The 22,050-nt window shown below is 40.0% G+C and overlaps 1 protein-coding gene across 14 annotated transcripts in view; it reads right to left on the reverse strand.

Moving 5' to 3' along the window:
- The window catches only part of ERC1 (ELKS/RAB6-interacting/CAST family member 1), a 282,238-nt gene that overhangs the window by 161,121 nt on the left and 99,067 nt on the right, over positions 1 to 22,050 (reverse strand). For 8 of the 14 annotated variants that reach the window (XM_039570269.1, XM_039570266.1, XM_039570272.1 and 5 more), the window contains 5 exons: positions 17,501 to 17,638; positions 15,829 to 15,969; positions 14,621 to 14,761; positions 11,201 to 11,236; positions 4,087 to 4,280 (listed from right to left, as the gene is read on the reverse strand). In XM_039570269.1, the coding sequence (XP_039426203.1) occupies positions 4,087 to 4,280; positions 11,201 to 11,236; positions 14,621 to 14,761; positions 15,829 to 15,969; positions 17,501 to 17,638 (650 nt within the window). The remainder of the gene's footprint in view (positions 1 to 4,086; positions 4,281 to 11,200; positions 11,237 to 14,620; positions 14,762 to 15,828; positions 15,970 to 17,500; positions 17,639 to 22,050) is intronic. The other 6 variants (XM_039570271.1, XM_039570277.1, XM_039570270.1 and 3 more) reach the window with 1 other exon arrangement.

Consider the following 22,050-nt stretch of genomic DNA (forward strand, 5'->3'; position numbering starts at 1 on the left):
GCAGAGATTAGAACCAAAGGTAAAACACAGCAAGAGAATTAGAATTAAAAAGCAACAGCTTCTGTCAGGTTTAAATCAGGGAGAACAGCAGCAAACATCCTTTGGACTGTGGTCACAACCAGAACTTGTATTTGACACAAGCAGTTCCTGTTTGACCTAAGGAAAAAAGCAGAATTGCAGCAGCCCCAAACAGCAGCAGCAGCAGCAGCAGCAGCAGCAGCAGCCGGGCAGCCAGCGGCGACATTCCAGCCCGGAGGAAACAGAAGCCTTGTAGGGCACTCACTTTCCCAGGAAGTCCCACACAAACCCCCCTACGTGTTGCGGTGCAGGGACCGACACCTGGTAGGGAGGGTGCAATTTGCGGGAGCCGTGCTTTCTGAGGAAAGGCACAGTCACAAACACCCCCCGGACAAAACAAAACAACACAACTCAGGGGACCGGGGCGGGACGGGACAAGTGGGAAGAAAAAGCGAGGAAGGAAACAGAACACAAAATGAAAAGTTACGGAGAGACAGGAGGTTATGGAATGGCAATACAAAAAGCAAACAGTTAGTTACAAAGAAGTGAATAACCAGACAGCTACAAAACCCTCTACACCACCACAATAGGGGACAGAAACAAAACTTACAGGGCTGTTCACCCAAGAAGAAATGTGAACTTAGGGCCCACCTTCCCATAAGAAAAAGCAAAATCCTCCCCACAAAGAATATATACCAATGAGCTCATGCATTCAACCTTGTGTTGACTCGAGAATATTTTTCAAACTTTTGCATAGCATGCACCATACTTAACACTTCTTTTTTAATATCTTTTGTCCTATTCACAGCTGTCAAACAACATCTCCCACTCAGTAATTGCAACAGCTACTGAAGAGTGGAAGCATTTCCCTCTTTACGTTAACTTAAACACATGGCAGCTTTGCCTGCACTGAAAAGGCTTAAGAGAACAGTTTCCTGCTTTTTATTTCATCTTCCTCTCCCTACTTCTCTCTGCTCCTCGACACACACCTCCCTAACAGGCGATGCATCCCTTCTGTGGATGAAACTGTGACACCATTTCTCTCTCCCTGACAACGTATGGTCTAGTTGTCACACAGAACTAGCAAAAGGGAAAACTGCAGGGAAGAGAGACTCTCTCTTTTGAAAAATCCCTTTTTTTTTTAGTACAGTTATTCTCTGAATGTGACTTATTTCTTCTCATCTTGCTCCACATGGAATACTGACTGTTTCTGATAGGCACAGGAATATTTGCTGTTTAGCTTGCTGACAATTGCTTCTGCAGGCACTAAGGTTCTTTGCACAGCAGAGTTTGATCAGCTGTAGAAGCATTAGAAGTCAAGATAATTTCTAGCTCACTCTGCATGGACCACAGTTTAGGAAAGACTTTTAAAAGGCAAAATTATCGCATTTTTTCCTGGAAACCAAGACTCTTCTAGCTCTAAAACATGCATGTAACACGCCTGGATATATAAGTTCAGCCATCAAAGAATATTTTATAAACAAGCATTGTAGATAAAACCAGGACCAACCTATACATTAAATAGGTGTGATAAAATCTCTGCTTTATGCAAAAACTCACAAGAAGGAAGCAAGCTTCCAGGGAATAGTGGTTTGGGGGAGCAGTTGAAAACAACTAAGGTCAAATAGAAATTCTGACAATTATTCAGAAAAAGAGAAACTACTAATCAAAACCTCGCTATAATGTATCTGGAACTTTCTATCTCTTGCTCCAGTGCTGTGATTATATTACAGTGCCACCTGAAAAATCATTTCAGGTGTTGATACTTTGCTAATTCACCATACTAACAATATCCAGATGAGCTCTCTAGATGGGGAAGACCTTTTCTATTTCCACTTAGAGTGGTTATAGAACATGAATGTTCTTAGATTTTTCTCCCTCCCCGCCTTGCTTTGCTCAGCCTGCTGGCAGTCACACGATGACAAAAGCAGTCTTTTCTTTTACAGAGTCAAAATGCCTATTCTAATTACTAGAAATAAGAGAAAACATATTCTGTCTTATCTCAGTAGTGGTAGAAAAGATAAGTTAAAAAGAGAAGAGGACCACTCAGGTTTTTTTGTAAGACTGAAGAACAGGTGGTAAGAAGGAATGGATAAAACTGAATAGTCAAAGTATTTACCAAATTGTTATGGAATGATGTCTGGTCATTTGGGGTTTTATGCTTTCATAGTAAGACTTTGGTCTGTGGCTGAAACAGCAAGAAACTAACATGTAACATGACAAACAATAACTGCTTTGCAGATCTCTCTTTTCTTCTTTTTGAAGAAAAAGCTTGATTTCTAACTCTTTGAAGATGGTGAAATTGCTTCTATCTATAAAAGAGAAGGAGACCCATTTTAATTTCTCTTCATTGTTATTTTTCCTTTGCAGATTATCAACTTTGTTTATAGGCCACTTGTGTCTATTCAGTTTGATGCTGCAAGTCAAATTGTGATGAGTTTCTGAATGTTAATAAAAAAATCAGCTTTCATTAAAAGCATATGTAAGAAAATTCTTTTCCTGCCGTTTCAATCTCTCTAGGAATTAGGCTGAGGAATGATTCATATTTCTAACTTCCTTTCCCTAAACAGTAGTTACTTCTCCACTAAGAAAAAATAATTAGGAACTATGAACACATTTCTTCCCCCTAGTCTTTCTTCTGTCTTTTTCTGCTTGTACCTGATCCCTGGTCAACTTGCCTGCCCTGAAGAGAATAACACAGTGAATGTCACACCTGAGATGGGGACCCCAACAGGACTGAAAAAATCACACAGCCAAATAACTTGTAGCTTTTTCATGTCTATACTCATTCAACAATATCAACCTATTGCCTGAATGTTCTGCTGATTACATCATGTACCGAAGGGCTCAACAATGTATCAATTAGGAAAAAAGGGAAGACACTTAAAAATAACATATCCTCACTTTTGGGTGTTTGAGCTTATGCCATAGGTACGAAGAATTTTGGTGAAATAAAACAACTTAAAGAAAACTAACAGGATGTTGCTTACAGTCACAGAGAGAGAAGAAACAGCTGGCAAGCTGAACTGTTCCAGAGCTCTGTGCATTTCAAGGAAAAGGGAATGGACTCCTTAGAAAAGAATTTTTCAAATCATTCAGAGGGGGCCATAATTTGACAATCAGCAAGCCATGAAAAATAACCACTGAATGCAGAGCCTGAAATGTCCTCTATTTAGCTGCCCTAATCTTCCTGATACTAAATTTTAGAGTAGTTAAATAGTGAAAAGACAGAAACTAGAAAGACTATTCTGGCACTAGGCAAATGGGAATAATCAAATTTCCACTTTGCTGCTCCAAGTTAGTGATTTTTCATTGGGAATGGTAAACAAAAAACCCCAAACAGGTATTACTGCCCAGAAGTTCGCTCTTGGCCCACTGTAAGATGAAAAAATGACAGAATACAGACTCTAACTCAGGTCTTTCCCAAGATCTACTACTTATATTGTGACACGTCATTAAACCATAATAAATTGTAATTTTTGTTTAGGACATTATAACCTTGAAAAAAATCTGAGCCTCCTGGCTCCGAGAGAAAGATGAAAAATGCTGTAAAGTGCTGAATCGAGTTTTGCTTGGACAAAAGCAAATCTGCTCGTCAGGCTTCACTAGGGCCCAAGTTTACCTGTGTCCCTACCACTACAAAGAGTTATGAGGTCAATTATCAGAAGAATCTGAATAACTAGTATCACAAGTTCTTAAAAATAATTTTTCTTATTTGTTTTTGTGAGAGCCATGCTCAAGAAGGAATTTATTGTATCAAAACAACAAACTGTTTTACAAATACACCAAAGTGTCAGCAGCTTTTCCTACCCTCTCCATTCCCTTACAACTCTATTTATCCTTCCAGTTCTACCTATACCAGGCCTGGTTTTGAGCAGCCAGGTAAGGAAAGCACATGGTAAGACACCCTCTTCCTTACAACGTAGCACAATAAAGGACCAAAGATAGAAAAACTCTAAATAGACTTTCCCAAAACAGGTACTCTAAGGTTTTTAAGAAAAGAAAAATGACTTATCTCTAATGTTAATCAGGTCTTTTGCTCCTCTTCTAACTTTATACCATCCTCACCTTTCCAGTTCTGCTATCTTCTTATCCTTATCATTCTTCTCATTTTCCATCTCTTTCAAGATCTCCAGAAGACGATCCACTTCAGCCTGAGCCTTGCCAGATTCTTCCCGATACCGTGTTACCTCTCTTTCCAGCTGCTGCATGCGGTCACTCAGCTCTGGACTGGCCCTTGCCTCCAGGGTTGCCTCATGAGCCTGTAAGAAAAGGGTTCAAGAAAAACCCACTTCATTCACATGTATGTATTTTACAGGTTCTATGACGATTCCAAAGTTTTATCTATTCCAATTCCAAAATGCTATCTAGATACCTATTTCAAAATGGCAGGATTAATTATTACACAGGAAAATACAAGTCCTATTCTACTTTTAAGTACGGGGACATACTTTGCAGGAAAAGAAAAATTTTTAAAGAATTTAGTTTTTTTAATTCTGCCTAAAAAATTACATGATTTTAAATCTGAAACAGAATCAAAAAAGAAGCAGAAATATGAAAAAAAGTTTAACTTCTTTCAAAGAAAAGAAAATGAAGAGCACATGTGAGTGTAAAAGTTCCTAAAATACACTTCTTAAACAGGGATAGGACTATAGATTCAGTTATTTGAGGTATGTTTAACCTATATATTCTAGAAAAAGAAATCACAGGTTAATAGCCTTCAATAACTACATCAATATGCAAAGTGTCAGACATTTGCACAGATGGTGCTGATGTGCTCAGGCCCTTGCTAGTTCTGAGCCACACAGACCAGGGTTAATGAGTATGGCTACCTACTGAAATTATCTTTGCTTAGTTATCTAGGAAATACATTTTTCAAAATCAGGCTATTGGGACAAAGTGTATCAGAGGACTGAGGATAACATGATCACGATGAAGAGATTGTTTAGGGTTGTTTTCTAATGGCTTGGTTTGTTACAAAAATCACTAATTCATTAGTAAAATTAATTCAAAAGCATGTAAGAGACAGGAAGAATGTAGCATTCATGCTGGAAATTAAACCAGCAGACAAAGGACTATCCTTCTTCTCTCACCCTGCCCCTCTGCTCTTGGATCTTGAACTGCAATTTGATCTCAGTTAAAGCTGTTTCAGAATTGCTCAAAATTGCTCCAGTGAACAGCAGGTTTGATGGAGCAATTCTGCTGATCGGGATTGCCTGCAAAACCCAAGGCCTTGCTCTTCTCGAAACAAACCTACAACAGAAAATAAGACTACAGACTTTTCTTCCCTCTGTGTGCAGCTGTGGAAAGTTGTTTTACAAGCTGCCAATGTTCTGCTCCAAAGCACACTAAGTCTAGATCTGATAGTATAGGACTCTGTTGCTTTTAGAGGTAATTGGAGAGAACTGCAGCAGTATAAAACTTGGGGCAGAAAGCTGCTGCTTCCAAGGAACCAAATAGCAAAATTACATTTGGCTAAATCTGTTTAGTTATTCAGTAAAATAAGACTGGAGGAAAATATCCATTTATTGACCCCAACATTTTTGCCTTGAAGTGTCTAGTTTTTAATTAGCTTCTTTAAAGCCAAGGCCACATTCTAGTAGAATCCAGGAGACTTGTGGAGCAGAATATTCTGGGACTGAAGAATGTCTTGATGCCTGTCTTTACTGGGACTGACCTTGGGACAGATCTGGGTTTCCCAAACAAAGGAAAGGTTCATGTTCCAGGGCCTTGGCCCTGCAGCTCTTGTCTGACGGTCAAAACTAAGCTGTTTTGGCTTTCTTCTTTTCTAAAACAAGAATTCCAGAAAGCTGATTAACCTGGACAGTATTTTATCCTAGAACAAAACGTCTGGCACTCCCCAGGTCTCCCAGGCAGATGTCGGCAAGAGTGCCCAATAACCAAAATTCGTGGAAGAGTGGAACCCTTTCCTGAGGTAATGCATTTAGGAACACTTCAAAGGCTCCCTACTGCTGAGTGACTTTCCAGTCAAGCCCTGACACTCCTGTGTCACTGAACCGTAAGAGTGAAAATCCTGCTTCTGGGCTTCTCCCCGAGACCTGGACGCAAGCGCATCCCTGGTGAGCCTGGAAGCTTTGCGAAGCCTTTTGGAGTTAGGGCTGTCAATGCTTCCAGATTCCTTACTGCCCCATAAGCACTTCAAATTACAACACCCTTGGAAAGGGCTCTCCACAGCAAGTGGAAGTGTAATTAATGCCCTGCCAAGAGGATGCAGACTCCAGGAGGACGTGGCAGCAGTGAGACGGACAAGTGTGTCAGCTCCATGAACAGCTGCGAGCACCAGGGGACATACTTGGCTTTGGAAAGAGTGTTGGTTGGTGTTTCTGAAATGCTTTTTTGGGATTTCCAGCCTGCAGGAAATCTGAAATACTTGATTTAATTTCCTTTTCAACTACACCTTAAATTTCAAAAAACTCCTCCAATCCTTCCTTCCCAAATACAGGGAATTGGGAATACTGTTTTGGGAGGGGGCACCTGTAACATCTTCTGAGGGCATCTGCATTCTCCTAAGAGACACTATGTATAGAGTTAAGTGTGGTTTTCACCAGACAGAGCCTCTGTTCTTCTGTACTGGCTTTAGGTATGTTTCCAACATCTCAAATTGTTTGTTTTAACAAATACTCCTCCAGGCTCTTTAAAGCCACCCAAAATACATGATCAGATAATCAAGAAACTTCTTTTAAAAGAAAGCAAAGTTAGGCTGTTAGCCTGGCTTATTAAACTCACTAATTCAAAAGAAGTTATAAGACCTAATGCAATTTGACTGTCAGAACAGTCCTGATTTATTTTACTCTGCTAATAAAAGCATCTCCACAACAACCCAAGAGACACTACTGAGAAGAGGAAATAAATTTTCTTTTCTAGAGAATTAGCCAACAAGTCTGTGTGTCTGGTTATTATAGAACCAAAGGGCTATTTACACGACATAAATTATTAGTCAAGGCACATAACACATGTTATTTGTATATAATGCACATAAGTACGGATACTTTCACCTAACACAAAGGGAACGTTATGTGATATGGTGTAAACTGGAGACCACTTCCTGCAATGTGAGTTACTGACTGAGTGACTTTGGTCCATTTTGTGGGTTTTGTACAAAATACGTGTTTCACGACCATATCTAAAATCCTGCTGGATTCATTTATTGTATAAGAGAGAAAACCAATGCATTTAGAGGTTTCCCACAAACTCACATGAAGATCTGGAACACATGAAATTGGCTACTTGCCCAATGCAACACTGTGCAAAATAATTCATCTTGGTTTTCTGCTTTAACCAAAAAGCTAACCACAAATAATGAATTCCTATATTCACAGTAAAAAAGCCCACATACAACTTGTCCTGCCCACCAAAGGTGTACAAAAATTCCAAAATAAGTAATAATTTAATTTTTGAAGCAGAATCAACATATAAAGTGACAAATGCACCAAGAGTGCATTTATTAACTTATTTCCATAAGTTTGACTTTCATCTCTGCCTGACACAGGATTTGCAAATCAGCTCTCTTTTAATATAGTTACAAACAAATGTGATAACGTATAAAAGAAGCATGATAAAAATTAAATCTTAAAAGTGAGCTTGCTGAGAGTGAAGGGAACACTGAACTTTCTCATCTACCCAGGCCATTGAGTTTACCTGATTACAGGCTATTTAAACCCTTTAATTGTTACTACTGACCCTGTCATTAGCTCTCCGTGTTCCTGTGTGGTATCAAACAGGGGAATTTAAGAGCACAGCCCAACTTGCACATTTCATTCTGCACTGATCTGCATAAGAAACAGTCACATTTTAGCTAGAAAGCAGCACCCTCTTAAGCTATGTTTTTATTAGCAAAGCTCATGTGATCAGTATTAATCTTTGCCAGTGTGAATTCAGTTTCAAATTCTAAGTGGTTCAGGACTGCGAATAGGTTAAGTTTACTACCCTGGATATGCTCTCACAGTTCTTAAGAGGGACTATAAACTAAGAGGTGGTTTAACAGCTTTCTGCTTTCCTGCTCTTAGCCATTATTTCCCATCTGGAATGTGGTAAGTGATGGGGTGACTACTTCAGGTACCTACAGAACGTAAGAAAGAGTGATTGTTCCTCAAATAAATAAATGTACTATAACTTCTATTGCTTCCACAGAAAATCAGCTGACAAAGCCAACTTCTACAACTAAAACAAAGATGACCAATGTTTCACAGAAATAGCCACTATTTACAGATGGAGAGGAGTGGAAGACAAAACACATTAAAAAGAGTTTTCTAAGTTGATATTTCTTGTGCCAAAAACCTGTTTTTTAAGAGGTAAGATAATCTTACACAGCTTAAAGTGTGCCAGAGACAGGGAACAAAACAATGGTACAGATCTAATTTAAAGGTTCTAACACGTAACTAAAAATTCCAAACATTATGACCAAGATTCCAAATCAATATTCCTAAAATATTAACTAAATCAAACAGCAAATAATTCACAGCAAACACTTTCTACTTTTACCTATGAATTGAGACAGTAAATTCAGTTTAACATTTCACATACTAATGTTGCCAAGAACTTTTGGCCATGAAGTAAAAGTTCCTGAGAACCTGAAATCCCATTTTAATCCACCCTCCTACCTCCAAGGGTGCCTCATGTCTCCTAAAAATAGTAAATGCACACAAAAATACAAAAATATATTATGATTATTTACTGCAAAAGACAAACACTTCACCCACCTTCTGTACTTTTCCTACCACAAAGGCAGAAATTCAACTGATAAAACATTTGTGCTGTCTTCTATCGTGTCTATTAGTTTTCACAAAACTGTAAATTTAAAAAACAACCAAACTTTCTCCTCCGTTAGTTCCACAGCTCTACACACCACAAACTGTAAACAAGCTTTTTGAAAAGGCTGTAATGGAAGTAAAAGGCTCAGGAAAATTCTCTGATATACTATGTACAAGTTTATACTATGTATAAACTTGAGTCTGTCACAGAGAGTTATTTTTCTGTCTTTTAACCATCTCTACATGGTTAGTCTTTGTTCATGTAACTGCAAATTTCTGACACTGAGTAAGCAAGTGTTCAGTTGGAATCAATTCATAAATTATTTCCTTTATGAAAAATCATAAAGAGATGAAGAGAGGAAGATGCCTCAAGAGAGGCAATTCCCATTGCCTAACCAAGTGATCTCTTCAGAAAGACACAAGTTCCCATAGATGTCGTTAGACATTAACAATTTGCTCTCTTGGGATTCACCCCAACACAAAAAGTGTGTAAAGTCAGGAGGGAAATGCCCACAGGACATCTCTCTTTGTGAGTGCATTTCAACCCACTCACCTGCCTCCTCTGACCTGGGCCTTGCTCACTTGACCACAGGCTGCCACTATTTTACAGAAACAGGACTCAAGTAATGAACAGATACTTAGTCCCAGTTTTTGGATATTCAGTGTATGGCTCTATACTTTGTTTATTCTGAACATGACATTAAAACAAAAAAATTCCCCAATTTTCTTTCTAGCATGCTAATCACAACTAATCACTTCTTAACACCACCAGTGGGAAATAAGGATGCATTATTATACCTGTTGTTCAGGGGAAAAAGAAAAATGCAAATACATCCTGCCTTATTCACTCAGTGCTTTCCTACTATCAAAAAAGTATTTTATCATCTAATTTCTCTAGATGATTATCATCTTTATCATATCTATCTGGCTCACTCTTGGAGCATTTGTCATGCAATATTGAAAACAGCAAGACTAGCAGGCGATAATTTAGTTATGAAATGCTATACAAATTACCTCACAAGGAAAAATAACAAAGACCACACAGTGTGGCATTGGCCATTTCCTAAATTTTGAATATTTAATTTTTCAAAACAAGTTTTATCTTCACAAGTTTTTCTGGGAGGTATAAGAGTATCAGGGAGAAAACTTCTCCAGCTTTCCACTGCATGAGATGATGCTGACATTGTCATGCACAATCATCAGGATGGAACATTAAAAGCCATCACAGAATCATAGGATGGTTTGGGTTGGAAGGGTCCTTAAAGATCATCGTTCCAAACTCCCTGCTGTGGGCAGGGACACCTTCCACTAGACCAAGTTGCTCAAAACCCCATCTAACCTGGCCTTCACAAAGCCTCTTGTACCTTATCCTGTATGTTTACTATATCATCCTGGAAATTAAAATACAAAGTTTGGTCCCATATCTTCTATTTTCTGACTCCAGAGCAATGAGTCTCAAAAAGTTTGCATGCTGTTAAAGATTTTGTAGAGAATGTGCTCTCCTGACACAAATTCTTCTGCCTATTTGCACCAACTAACAACCTTTTCGTATTATATCTCATTTTCCCAACTTCTTATTGACACTATTTAGCCAGGTTTAAATAATTTCTGATGTGGGATGCCACAAAAACTGAACTATTGCAAGCCCCAGCATTTCTCTGACCCTCAGACAATGACTGTCAGGATAGGCAACTATATTGACCCTGAACATTGCCAAGAGTAACACAGGTATCAGACTCCTGAAAGTTCTGTAACACCATTTTTTATGCACAGAGCCACAAAAGAAATCTCTGATGAAAACCACCTTGGATTACGTAATTTACAGTGTCAAGATATTATTATACAAACACTCCTTGACAGGAGTGCTCTTTGACATCAAACAGGAGGCTGGAAATAGGATCCAAAATTAAACTGACATAGTACCAGCGAGCTTAATGGTTACACAAGTTTCTAAGCAATCTTTCACTTGCTGTAACTTAGTTGTTATTTCGAATGTGCTGCTGTACCCAGTGTTACAGAATGCTTTCACGCAAGAAGCTTGATTTGCATGGAAATTCTACCTTCTTGCTCTGAAAATGCACAGACAATGGAGATGACAGAAAAGCTACAGGACATTTCAAGCACTGGCAGCAAAGGGAAACAAAAACACTGACACAAAATTAAGCTGTCCAAACAAAAATGCAGTTAGACCAAGGCAGTCAAACAGTGAAAACATCTCAGAAAGCTTTTTTGAACACAACTGGTCAGACATCCCACTGCTTTTTGTTTGTATCCATACTATCCATACCCACTACTAAAGTAATTCACCAGTACACTCTGTGTAGGCCCCACTATAAAAGCACAGGAATACACATGCAACATAAAAAATTAAATGTGCTGGCAACAGCCTCTCAGATTGCCAGGGAACTTACTAGCTTGGATGGATGACTCAATAAAACTTCAGGGTGCTGAAGGGAGAAAGAAGATAGGAAAAGATGGAGAAAATTTGGGATAGGAACAGTGTGAAAGAGAAAAAGAAAAGATGCAACAAGAAAAGAATTTAAAATAACAACTGCAACATTAATTTACTAAGACGACAGAATCTTAATTAGTGGTTTTAGCATGCATTACTAATCAGCTTTCGGAACATGAGAAACGTGCAGAGTTACTCTCATGCAAGTTCCAAATCTCCTCTTGATTTTTTCAGTGTAACGCATTTGTCCAGCCCCCACATATTTAATTGTAGTTCTTTGTTTGGGTTTACAGATGAGTTTCACAGATTGAGAAGGACTTTGATTCCTAGTGCTTCCCTTGAATCAATTTCAAGACGGCTGAATGGTTTAGAAAACTAATTCAGTAACTGACACTATCTGAATGCTGAACACAACTGCTGGGTCTTTACTTTTATTGTTACGAGACATCCTGATTTCCGTGGTAGCCCTTTTCTTTCTAAGTCGAATGCATCATTTTTTGCCCCTTCTTTGAAAAAAAATACATCAGCTGAGAACAAAAAACAGTCTCATCTACCAATATTATCAGCAATATTTTCAGTTGTGGGAGCAAATCCATGTTCACAAAAATAAAAAGCAGCAGAGCCTGTATTAGACTAGCCAAGCTAATTCTTGGGAAAGGTAGAATTTGGATCAACGCTTCATTCAGTCCTTTTTTTCCCTGCTTTTTGAAAGATACTATCCTCCTGAATTTGAAGAAAGAGCACCACAGCAGGGAAAAAAGCAACCTCTGTGGGAGCCTATTGAATCTAGAGGTATTTTCCTGGCAGGGAATCAGTGGTAACATTTTCTGATGAAAACTTCCTAGAACTGCAGCAAGGGGAAGTTTGTTAACATATGGTTTTGGACTCTTTCTTCTCCCTAAAAATAACGAGCATATCTATAGGGAGAAAAACTATGCACTGGAAATGAAGATGGACAAAAATCCACCCATCTTTCCTGGAAAACTTCTAATATTAGTTGGTCTCTCCCAGATTATAAAAACAAAATGAAACAAAGTACACTGGCTGGGAAAGACAAGACAGAAAACACTGGGAAAAGAATATCCTGAAGAACAACAACTAAAGGAAAATTTATTCACTGTAAAACTAATACATTAAAATACAAGTTTGGAAAAAGAGTTTCCTAAAGAAAAGAAAAACCACCACAGAGCATAATAGCACTTCACAGATAAACAGGGAGAGAACCTCCTGTGTGTGATTTGCCTCTAATGACTCCATCTCAGCCAGAATGAAGACAGGACACCAGGCCATGTAAACTCAACAGGAATTTATGAGTTGCTTTCAGCCTTCAGAATCTCCCACTGCATCTCCTGCTGGCAGCAGGACGACAATTCAGCACAGAAGCAGCAAATGTAGAATAATTAGAACATTAAGCAACCAGATTTGCATAACCATGGTATTATTATTTGAAAAAACAACCCCGAATATGACAAACACTGCAGTTTTAGTTGCTAAGTCAAGGATCAATATAAAATAGTTATTAGTGAGAAGAGCAATAGTGACAACAAGAAGTGGATACTTCAAGTGAGACACTGGAGACTGACACCGAACTAAAAATATATCGACAACTTTTCAGCACCCTTGTGCTCCACTCGGTTAGTATTTTTGTTTAGTGTAAAGTTAAATCCCTTTTACAGAAAAAGTGGAAGCTTGCATGGTTCATGATTTCTCTGAGGCTCACTGTTTGGGGGTTAGCATGAGTTTTTTGCAAGGACTACCCAATTCTTTTTTATTTAATGGCGTAACAGTAGTCCAGTCTCTTCTGCCAGCTTTACTTCTAGAGCTAATAGATTTAACTGAAAGTACTCAAACTGTTCACTGGGAATACGAGGCAAGGGAAAGAAGATTGATGTTAGACACATCTCCATTCAAACCGTGAGGGAAGCAACCTAAAATAAAAAGCTTTTAGCCATTTACTCGTAAGAGCTACATGAGAACTTCCTTCCTGCATGTCTCTCATGAAAATCTGCACTAAGATAATGAAAAACTCAATAGAATGAACCTCTAATTCAGTTTTAAACTGAATGCTCTTACGTAGCCATTAGTTTTAAGGTTAATTATGGCAATTATTTGCAATTGTTAACAATGCAGATGTGTAAAACTGAGTTTTTAGAAGCTTTAAAATGGACCTGGATTATCTGTCATAATTATTCCAAGGATGAGAAGGAACTAATCCATCTTGAAAATGTCAAACTGCCTGAATAAATATCTGCAATGCATTTAAAAAGTGAAAGCCTTTAAAAATATTTTTTTTACTTCTGTGCAAGCTACAATAAAACCCATTGAGAAAATAAAAACAGTTGGAAAGAAGGTTATTAAGGAAATATGTAAATTTACTACAGGTATAAAACATATTCAAGTGAATGTTAACTATATTTTCTTGAGTAACTACAAGTTATTCCACATAGGTAACGGTAGGCTATCAGATTTTTTTTGGTTGTAGAACCGAAACCATCCTGACAATGATTTAGGTAGCTTCTCTGAATGACAAGATGCTCTAATAACCTCTGGTAAATCTTAACTACAATAGATTTGTCAACTCATTACCAGTAATGCAGGATGAAACTGCAACTCATGGCAGAGATTTCAATGAAAGGGTCCTTCAGGTCTTCTGAAATACCCACTGAAAACAGCCTGTGAGAGCTATTAAATGTGTACAGCTATCTTTTCTTGCTACTGTGCTCTGTTGATGCTGAATAACAGAATAGTTGATGCTGTGTGATAGAATGAAAAAGGACAAATATGGGTGTAGATATGCATATGCAGTTTCATTTACAGTTCTCAGTGGCATTAACACCCACCTCGCACCCACACAACAGGAATTCTAAACAAGTCTTAACTGATGACTCAAAATCACACACTTCACTGGTGGCACATTCTTTTCATTTGTTTTTATGCTTTCCTCTGGGCAGGGCCAACCATAAGCATTGATAATTGATATGTGAAATCATATTAACATTAACACCCATAAGCATTGATAATTGATATGTGAAATGTTCAGGTGTTATTTTTTTAGCTGTTACATCAAGTTAAGGGCACAATTGCTGCTATGAATTGTACTGAAGCAGACTAAGCCTTAAATTCTTAGTACTTGTTAACAAAACAGCCAACAGCACTGTTACTGCATGTAAGTGAAATTCAAACTTAGCACAAGTGCCTGAAAGTTACTTTCTGATAGGCTTAGCTGGTAATATGGCTTGCATGGACACACGTTCACACTTCTTGCTGAAAAGAAATTCACAGAATTTGCTCTTAAGACCCAAAGTTTTCTTTGTAGTCATGGGCAATGTGTTTAGAACTGTATGCTTGCAACACATATATAAATATGAACTAAGATTACCTTCTTCAACTGTGTTTCCATCTTCAAACATTCTTCCTTTTTCTGTTCTAATGCAATTTCCAGTGTCTTGAGTCTTGAATCTTTCTTCAGTCCTGATGAAGCTAATGATGAAGCATGTTCCTTAAGATCCAGTAATGATGTCTAAATTAAAAGATGTGAAATAATTATCAAGTAAGTGCAATAGCTGGTTTCAATTCTGTCTTTCTTTTCCTCCTATCCCTTCACAGTATGTTCAGGATCTAATTTAGACCAACATATTTTTTCAGGATGTTTATGTCACTGACTTAAGATCACTTGCATTAATTCAGGCTTTCAGGATCAAAATAAAACCTTGTCTAAATTAATTTTAAAATAATTTTTAAAGATGGACAATTCTGTAAACTGGAACTTGTGCCCCTGTGACAGTCATGTTTAAGAAAAACTGGTTTTCAATAAAATAGTATTAGAATCACATGTGGTTAGAAGATTTAGCCACTGGGAGAGTTGAAAGCTTTTCTGTATACAGCTTCCATGGGGTAAAACTGATTCATGCCATCTTACTCCAAAAGACATCTCAACTTCTTTCTTTCTAAACCATTTTTGTGTTGTTTCTTTTTCCCTGTCAAACGCTGACTTCTGTGTAGACAGAATCTTAGTACATTTCGGGTACATATTTTTGTATTGTTTTACTTTGACTGAGTTTTAAAAAAAGATTGTAAGTACATGAGAGAAACAGAACATTTCTATTTCTCTCATATAATTAAGGTAATTTGTCTAGCCAACTGGCTCATTACCAACAATCAATTAATCAAAAAAAGACTCGTGAGTCTAAAAAACTAGCTGTGTTGTTTGCATAAAGGAACAAACATTATCCTCATGCTTTTGGCACTCATAGCTTTGATCAGCCTCTGCTCTTTCCTCCCCACATTTAGACAGGGCTTGTTCTCAGCCTTCTGTGGTCTCTAAGCACAGCTCCAGTCAATGCCATCACTGACCATCAGTCAGTCACTACTAATAAGATTAACTGCTGCAAACAAGGGGATGGCCGCTATCCCTGGACAGGTGGTTCTGAAACACTGATGCTTTGCAAATTCTCAAATGATGTATTTTACCAGATCAGCTTTGTTGAAGGACAATTACTATAAAGGAACAGTTTTCTTCATCTCAAATGTAACACAAACATAGACAACAAATAATTCTATCACAATAGATTCGTGTTGCTGGTCAACCTCTTTCTCTGTGAGATCTCCTTGTAAAATGCTGACTCTTTCTTTCAGGTCCTTAATGTCTTTCTTGTAGTTGTCGATCTCTTCCTGTTTTTCTCGTTCATCTCTGTCACGCTGCTCCTTTAAACGCTCAATGGTCTTTTCCTGACAAAAGAGAGCACTCTGTGAAGGAAATCCCCCTTAGTCAATTCAACTTCTAAGGCTTCTTATCACAACACTTCTGACACACTTTAAACGAGGAGAAGGAGTTTATTGCCATTTTTTTTTCTTTACAGTTGTAGAGATCCTCAAGAAGGAGAAAACTTCTTGAGGAAGTTTTGAGTTGTAGAGATCCTCAAGAAGGAGAAATCTATGGACTCACTGCTGTGAAATACCTGCAGCACTGTGAATACTGGATTCAATACTGTGAATGTCTGGATCTCTCAAAGTTCACAGTGCTGTCACAATGCAACCCAATTCATCTGGTTCTGATTATCAAAATTAAACTAAACCAGGACGTATTACATATTGATTCCTGGCTTATTTAAATCTTATTTTTTTCTAAAATGTACAGTTAAATCTGTGGTCCTTCAGAGAAGAAGGGGTGTAGTGCCTCTGAGACACTGGAATTTATATACAGTAAGAAAAGGCAACAAAATAACTTTTGAGTGACCAGGTATCAATGGAGCTTTGGTTATCTTGGAATCTGAAGGGATGCAAGCAAATTCCCCAAACTCAGGTAAAGTTTAACCATAGGTCATAGACTCTGACAGACTAAAGGAGCTATAGCCCTGCTTCTCTGGGAATCACGAGAAAAACACATATAGTTACTCCAAAAAAGTTGTCCCACCAAAACAGAATGGGGAAGTCTCCCGAAAATCGAGCATTAAAAAGCGTCAATTGATCAGGACGATCCCCGCGGCTCCAGCCCGGCAACGCCGCCGTCCCCGCCTCAGGGGCGCGTCCTGCAGCGCCCCCTAGCGCGGAGCGCGCGCCGCCGGGGCCGCGGCCGGCCCGCCCTGCACGCGCACCGCGCCCTGCACGCGCACCGCCCGCGCAGCCCGGCACCGCCTCCGCACCGGGCACCGCACCGGGCACCGGGCACCGCCCCCGCACCGGGCACCGGGCACCGGGCACCGCACCGGGTACCGCGCACCGCCCCCGCACCGGGCACCGCACTGGGCACCGGGCACCGCCTCCGCACCGGGCACCGCGCACCGCGCACCGCCCGTGCAGCCCGGCACCGCCTCCGCACCGGGCACCGGGCACCGCCCCCGCACCGGGCACCGCCCCCGCACCGGGCACCGCGCACCGCCCGCGCACCGCACACCGCCCGCGCACCGCGCACCGCCCCCGCACCGGGCACCGCCCGCGCACCGGGCACCGCCTCCGCACCGCGCACCGCCCCCGCACCGGGCACCGCCCCCGCACCGGGCACCGCACACCGCCCGCGCACCGCGCACCGCCCGCGCACCGCCTCCGCACCGGGCACCGCCCGCGCACCGCACACCGCACACCGCCCGCGCACCGCGCACCGCCCGCGCACCGCCTCCGCACCGGGCACCGCCCGCGCACCGCCCGCGCACCGCACACCGCCCGCGCACCGGGCACCGCCCGCGCACCGCGCACCGCCCGCACACCGGGCACCGGCAGCGGAGCCGCTCCCGAGGGCACCGCCCGGGCTCTCCGCACCCACCTTCTCTGCCAGCGCTTCTTCCAGCGTGGTCAAGGCAGTGTCAGTGTTCGTGGTGTCGGCCTGCAAGGATTTCACTCGATCCTTTAAGCTGCTCATCTGCTTCTCCTTGTCTCTCAGCTGTTCTTGAAGATTTTCAATCTTGAAGAAAAGGAGTAAATTTTAAAGACAACAGCAAGCAAAACCATCCAAAATCATCTCAGGATATATTAAATGATTAAAATGATTCTTACAGCAAATGAGGTCTAATTCTTACAATCCCACCTCAAAACATCAAGTACTGTAACCAAAACCATCAAAAAACCAAGAAATTGGTAATCTTTCCAACTATCAGGAAGAAATTCAGAGCCAGAAAGTCTGAACAGTAAGTCACAAGAATAACATAATGAAAAGCTATTGTTCCAAATTTCTGAGGATGTTGGACACTGTCACAGAAGGATGATCAACACATTAGCAAAGAAACACATCAAGGAAGGAAAGAAGCTGACAAAAACCTTACTGCATATGTAAACTAAAAAAAGCACGTGATAATTAAAAAGTTGTGAAGAAGTAAGTATTGTTTTAAGTATTTTCTTTGGTACCATCATATTTTTTGCCACACTGGCAAGTTGCTTGTTCATCTTACATGGTGGCTTGCTATGTGATGGACTATCACAAAGTGCCATTCCCTCGGTAGAAAATGTCTCAGCCTTGTTTTCTGTAGGTGTAAAATTCCATCTATTTATCAGTTCTGAATATATCTTTTGATACACTGAGAAGACCTAATGCCAACCCCCTTTTATGCATATAATTATGCATCAAAAGAAACAGACACATTAACATGATGATAACCCATCAAAAACAAATTTATCAACAGAGGAGTAAAGTGTACATAGATTTCTCAGTTGCTTCCTTTTTGTGTTGTTCTGACAAGTTGTTCTGGCATCAGCAAATGCACATCATAAACTAATGAATGACACGTGGCATGTAAGGTACCCGACTCCAAAACACTTGCAGCAAGATGCTCTTTCAAAGACATTTGTAAGAAATACTGCAACCAGACAACCCTAAAGGCTACCTAGCACCGTATTCATGTTGATAAATTAAAGCATTAACTAGCCTTTTGTTTCACCTCTTGAACAGCAGTTAGCAGCTGCTTGGTTACGGGAAATACAGCAACTATACTCAGGTTTTATTCTTCAACCCTGGAAAAACGGAGTTTCTGTGATTACAGAGCAAATGGCTCTGTAGACTCGTACACTACCATTTTGCCATCTCTATTGAAATTACATCTGGAACACGGTAGGACATGGGGATTGGTTTATCTTTGCCGCTAATTTCTGTTAGAAAAAGAAGTATCAGGCGTCCAAGTTATGCTCAAAACTGAATTTGGGCACAACACAAATGACATTAGAAAACAAAATCAAAGAGCACCAAAAAAACCATAACCAGAGACATTTCATGTCAGTCAGAAAAAACTGTAAGAATTGAAAATTCCTTTTTGATACACTGATATCTGTTGTTTAATGCCTTGTTAGCATACACTTGCAGCCCATGGAGCTTCAGACAGAGCCCCACTAGCTCTTACTGAAAAGTTCAGGTGCCCACACACAGGGCTGCCGAGGAGGCAACCTGCCCAAGAGTAGCTGCTTTTGACTTCAGCAGCTCCCAGTGTCATCAGCTGTCTAGACAGGCTGGCTGTTTAGACAGCCAACCATGAAAATATACTACAAAGAAGGCTGAGCTATTCTTAGACTCGTGTTTACTTCTGGAGGAGAAACATTCTCGCCAAAGGCTCTGACTGGCTGAAGAGGGGACAGTGCAGAGTGGCTTTCTGCTCTGAGCAAACCATACACAAGAGGCAGCTAAATAATTCAGCTTCAGCATGTATTAAGGTGCTTACCAAGGCAGCACAAGCATTATTTGCACAAGCCCAGTGTGCATTTTCGTGTTTCAATCCCACTGTTTGCTGTGACCAGAGCAAGATGACAGCTGTATGACAGCACTATGTATGACTGCTGCACCTCCCTGCTGCAACTGCACCCCCTGGGATTAAAATCCACCCAAACCATGTATAAAGCATGAACCTGTCTGTTCTTTCAGTCTCTCTGCATATTTTTCAGTCTGGAACAATGAATGATGGGGTTCGTTGTCACTGAGGGAACAGCAGGTATGCCAAAATATTCCAAGTCATATATAGGCACTACCTAAAAACCCCACTGTAGCTCCAGCTGTGCCTTTTGCAGTGTCAGATAACTGAAGGACCTGGCCCTTAGACTACAGAAAACTGGAACTGGCTTAATGGGTCAAAACTGAAATAGTTCTGTAATAATAGATGCAAAATTTCCCTATGAAATCACACTCAACAATAAATTGCCTTTATTCCATTTTTCTCCTAAATCTGCAATACTGTTCCAAATAATAAGTATAAGCTCTCCACAGTGATATAATCTGAAGAAAGCAAATGGTCTGCACTCTGTCCATATAGTTCATTAATGAAGAAATTTGCTCTTATGTCCTTGCAAGTAGTTTGAGAATCCGTTCAAAAAAGAATACACAATACAGTCCTAACAAAAAAACCAAAACAAAACAAAACCCAAAAAAAAAAAAAAAAAAAGCAATTCTGAACAAATTCTCAAATAACTGATGAAAATGAAACAGGTAACCAAAACAGGGCCTCTTTTCTACCAAAGAAAAGGTATAATAAACCTGGATGGAATCTCCAAGCCCTGTGGAACACAGAGAGGCACAAGGATTGAATGAGCACTGTTTACTCTTGAATACTCAGAGATGACGAATCTCCTCTGAAATGTTCCACAAACCTAAGGAATATATATATATGTGTGTGTGTATGTATATGTATTACTGTACCATATTTGTAAAAAAGCCAAAAACCAGAAATAAAAAGTATATACTATTTTTCATTATTAACAATCTTTTTTCTTGCTATATTTACTTATTTTGCAGGCTAAAGACAGCAATCTGTGGCTAAGTTAGCAACGCTATCCGTAGTGTAAAGGTACACCTGGCTACACTGGAATCATCTGCTCTGCACACCGATTTTCTCGTCAATAATGATTTACTGGAATGTTTTCTCCAACATTACCAGTTGTCAGGCACTATCATGTTTCAGCTTGGGTGATTTATTCTTAGTTGTGTGGAACTAATTATTTTGCCTCCCAGCCCTGACGCACAGGAGCAGAGGCAGGAGAAGCTTCCTCTGGCATTCTGCTCCAAAGGCAAGGAAGCATTCTACTTCTTGCAAATACAGACTCAGTGAAAAGCCCACGCAGATGCAAATTAAAAAAAGCCCAGGGATTCAAACAAAACACATCTAGTTAAATATCCATCAAGGCCACTAGATTCCCAGATTCCTCTAGTTAGAGGATCCTGCATATCATGCTTCAGCCAAGAAATTCTTCCTCAGAGACAGCATCCACCCTCTTGCCATGTCCTGGGGCATGAGGAAATTGAACACTTCAAAAACAATTTCTATTCTATCAGTGACTTCTGAATAAATGAAGTGGGTTTGTGAACTGGTCATTAAACCTCTTCCACAATCAATTTAACACTTGACAGTATTCCTTCAGTGTAGTATAGGAGCAGATGTGCAAAAGAGTATCTCAGGGTTCTGTGTAGCCTTCCACTTTTTTGATCCTAGCCTTCCTCTGGGGGGAGCAGCACTGTAAATAGGATCTCAATAATCAGATGGGTTTCAGAAGGTTTCTCTTCCATTCCTGTGGCACAGCCATCCAAATAAACAACAACTTCACATAAGATGTTACATTTCCAAACAGTTCTTCATTGGTTTTGTAAAGGCACTATTGGTCACCCCAGCACCAGGGTCGATGACCACAAGGAGATGATGGATTATCACCTATCACAGGCAGAAATGTTTCTTTCCACATCAGGAACATTAACATGAGGACAAAAGAAGCATTTTTGGAAGGGAGAGTGGGTGAGTAAGCAGGCACGTGATGATAGAACAGCTATAGCTCTGTCTAGGTGGAGACATGCCACTCCCTTTAAAGTAAAATTACTAATATAATAATAAAAATTGGAGAGCCTACAGTCATACTTGAATTGCTGGAGTCCCACAGTATTTGAGAAGCTGAAAAATATGGGCTTGCATCAAAATCAAAATGACAACATAACAATTAAAACAGACATGATCACATAAAAACCATTTTAAAAAATACTGCTTCAGGGGAAAGGGTAAGAGGTTACTGAGAAATCACCTTAAGTCCTTGGAGACTGTTCACAAAAGCTGTACTACTGGATTTATAATCACTACTGTATTTCTGAAAGCCATGTTTGGAGAAGATAATGGAAGTCTGTAAGCAGGTATCTGGTCAGACTTCTGAGATTAAGCTCCAGTTTTATCAGTGTCACACTGAAAACCTCACCATTATAATTGTCTTCCTATTGCAAATCCTGCAGAAGTACCACTAGAAGAGTCCTGCATGGATTGCAAAAATCTGCATTTAATTTAGCATTACAAATCCTGTGAGTGTGAGAAGGAAGGTCTGTCACACAAGTGAATAGCACTCCTATTACTGTACTGAATCATTACA

The sequence above is a fragment of the Corvus cornix genome, chromosome 1A (genome assembly GCF_000738735.6).
Source record: "Corvus cornix cornix isolate S_Up_H32 chromosome 1A, ASM73873v5, whole genome shotgun sequence".
Classification (NCBI taxonomy): Eukaryota; Metazoa; Chordata; class Aves; order Passeriformes; family Corvidae; genus Corvus; species Corvus cornix.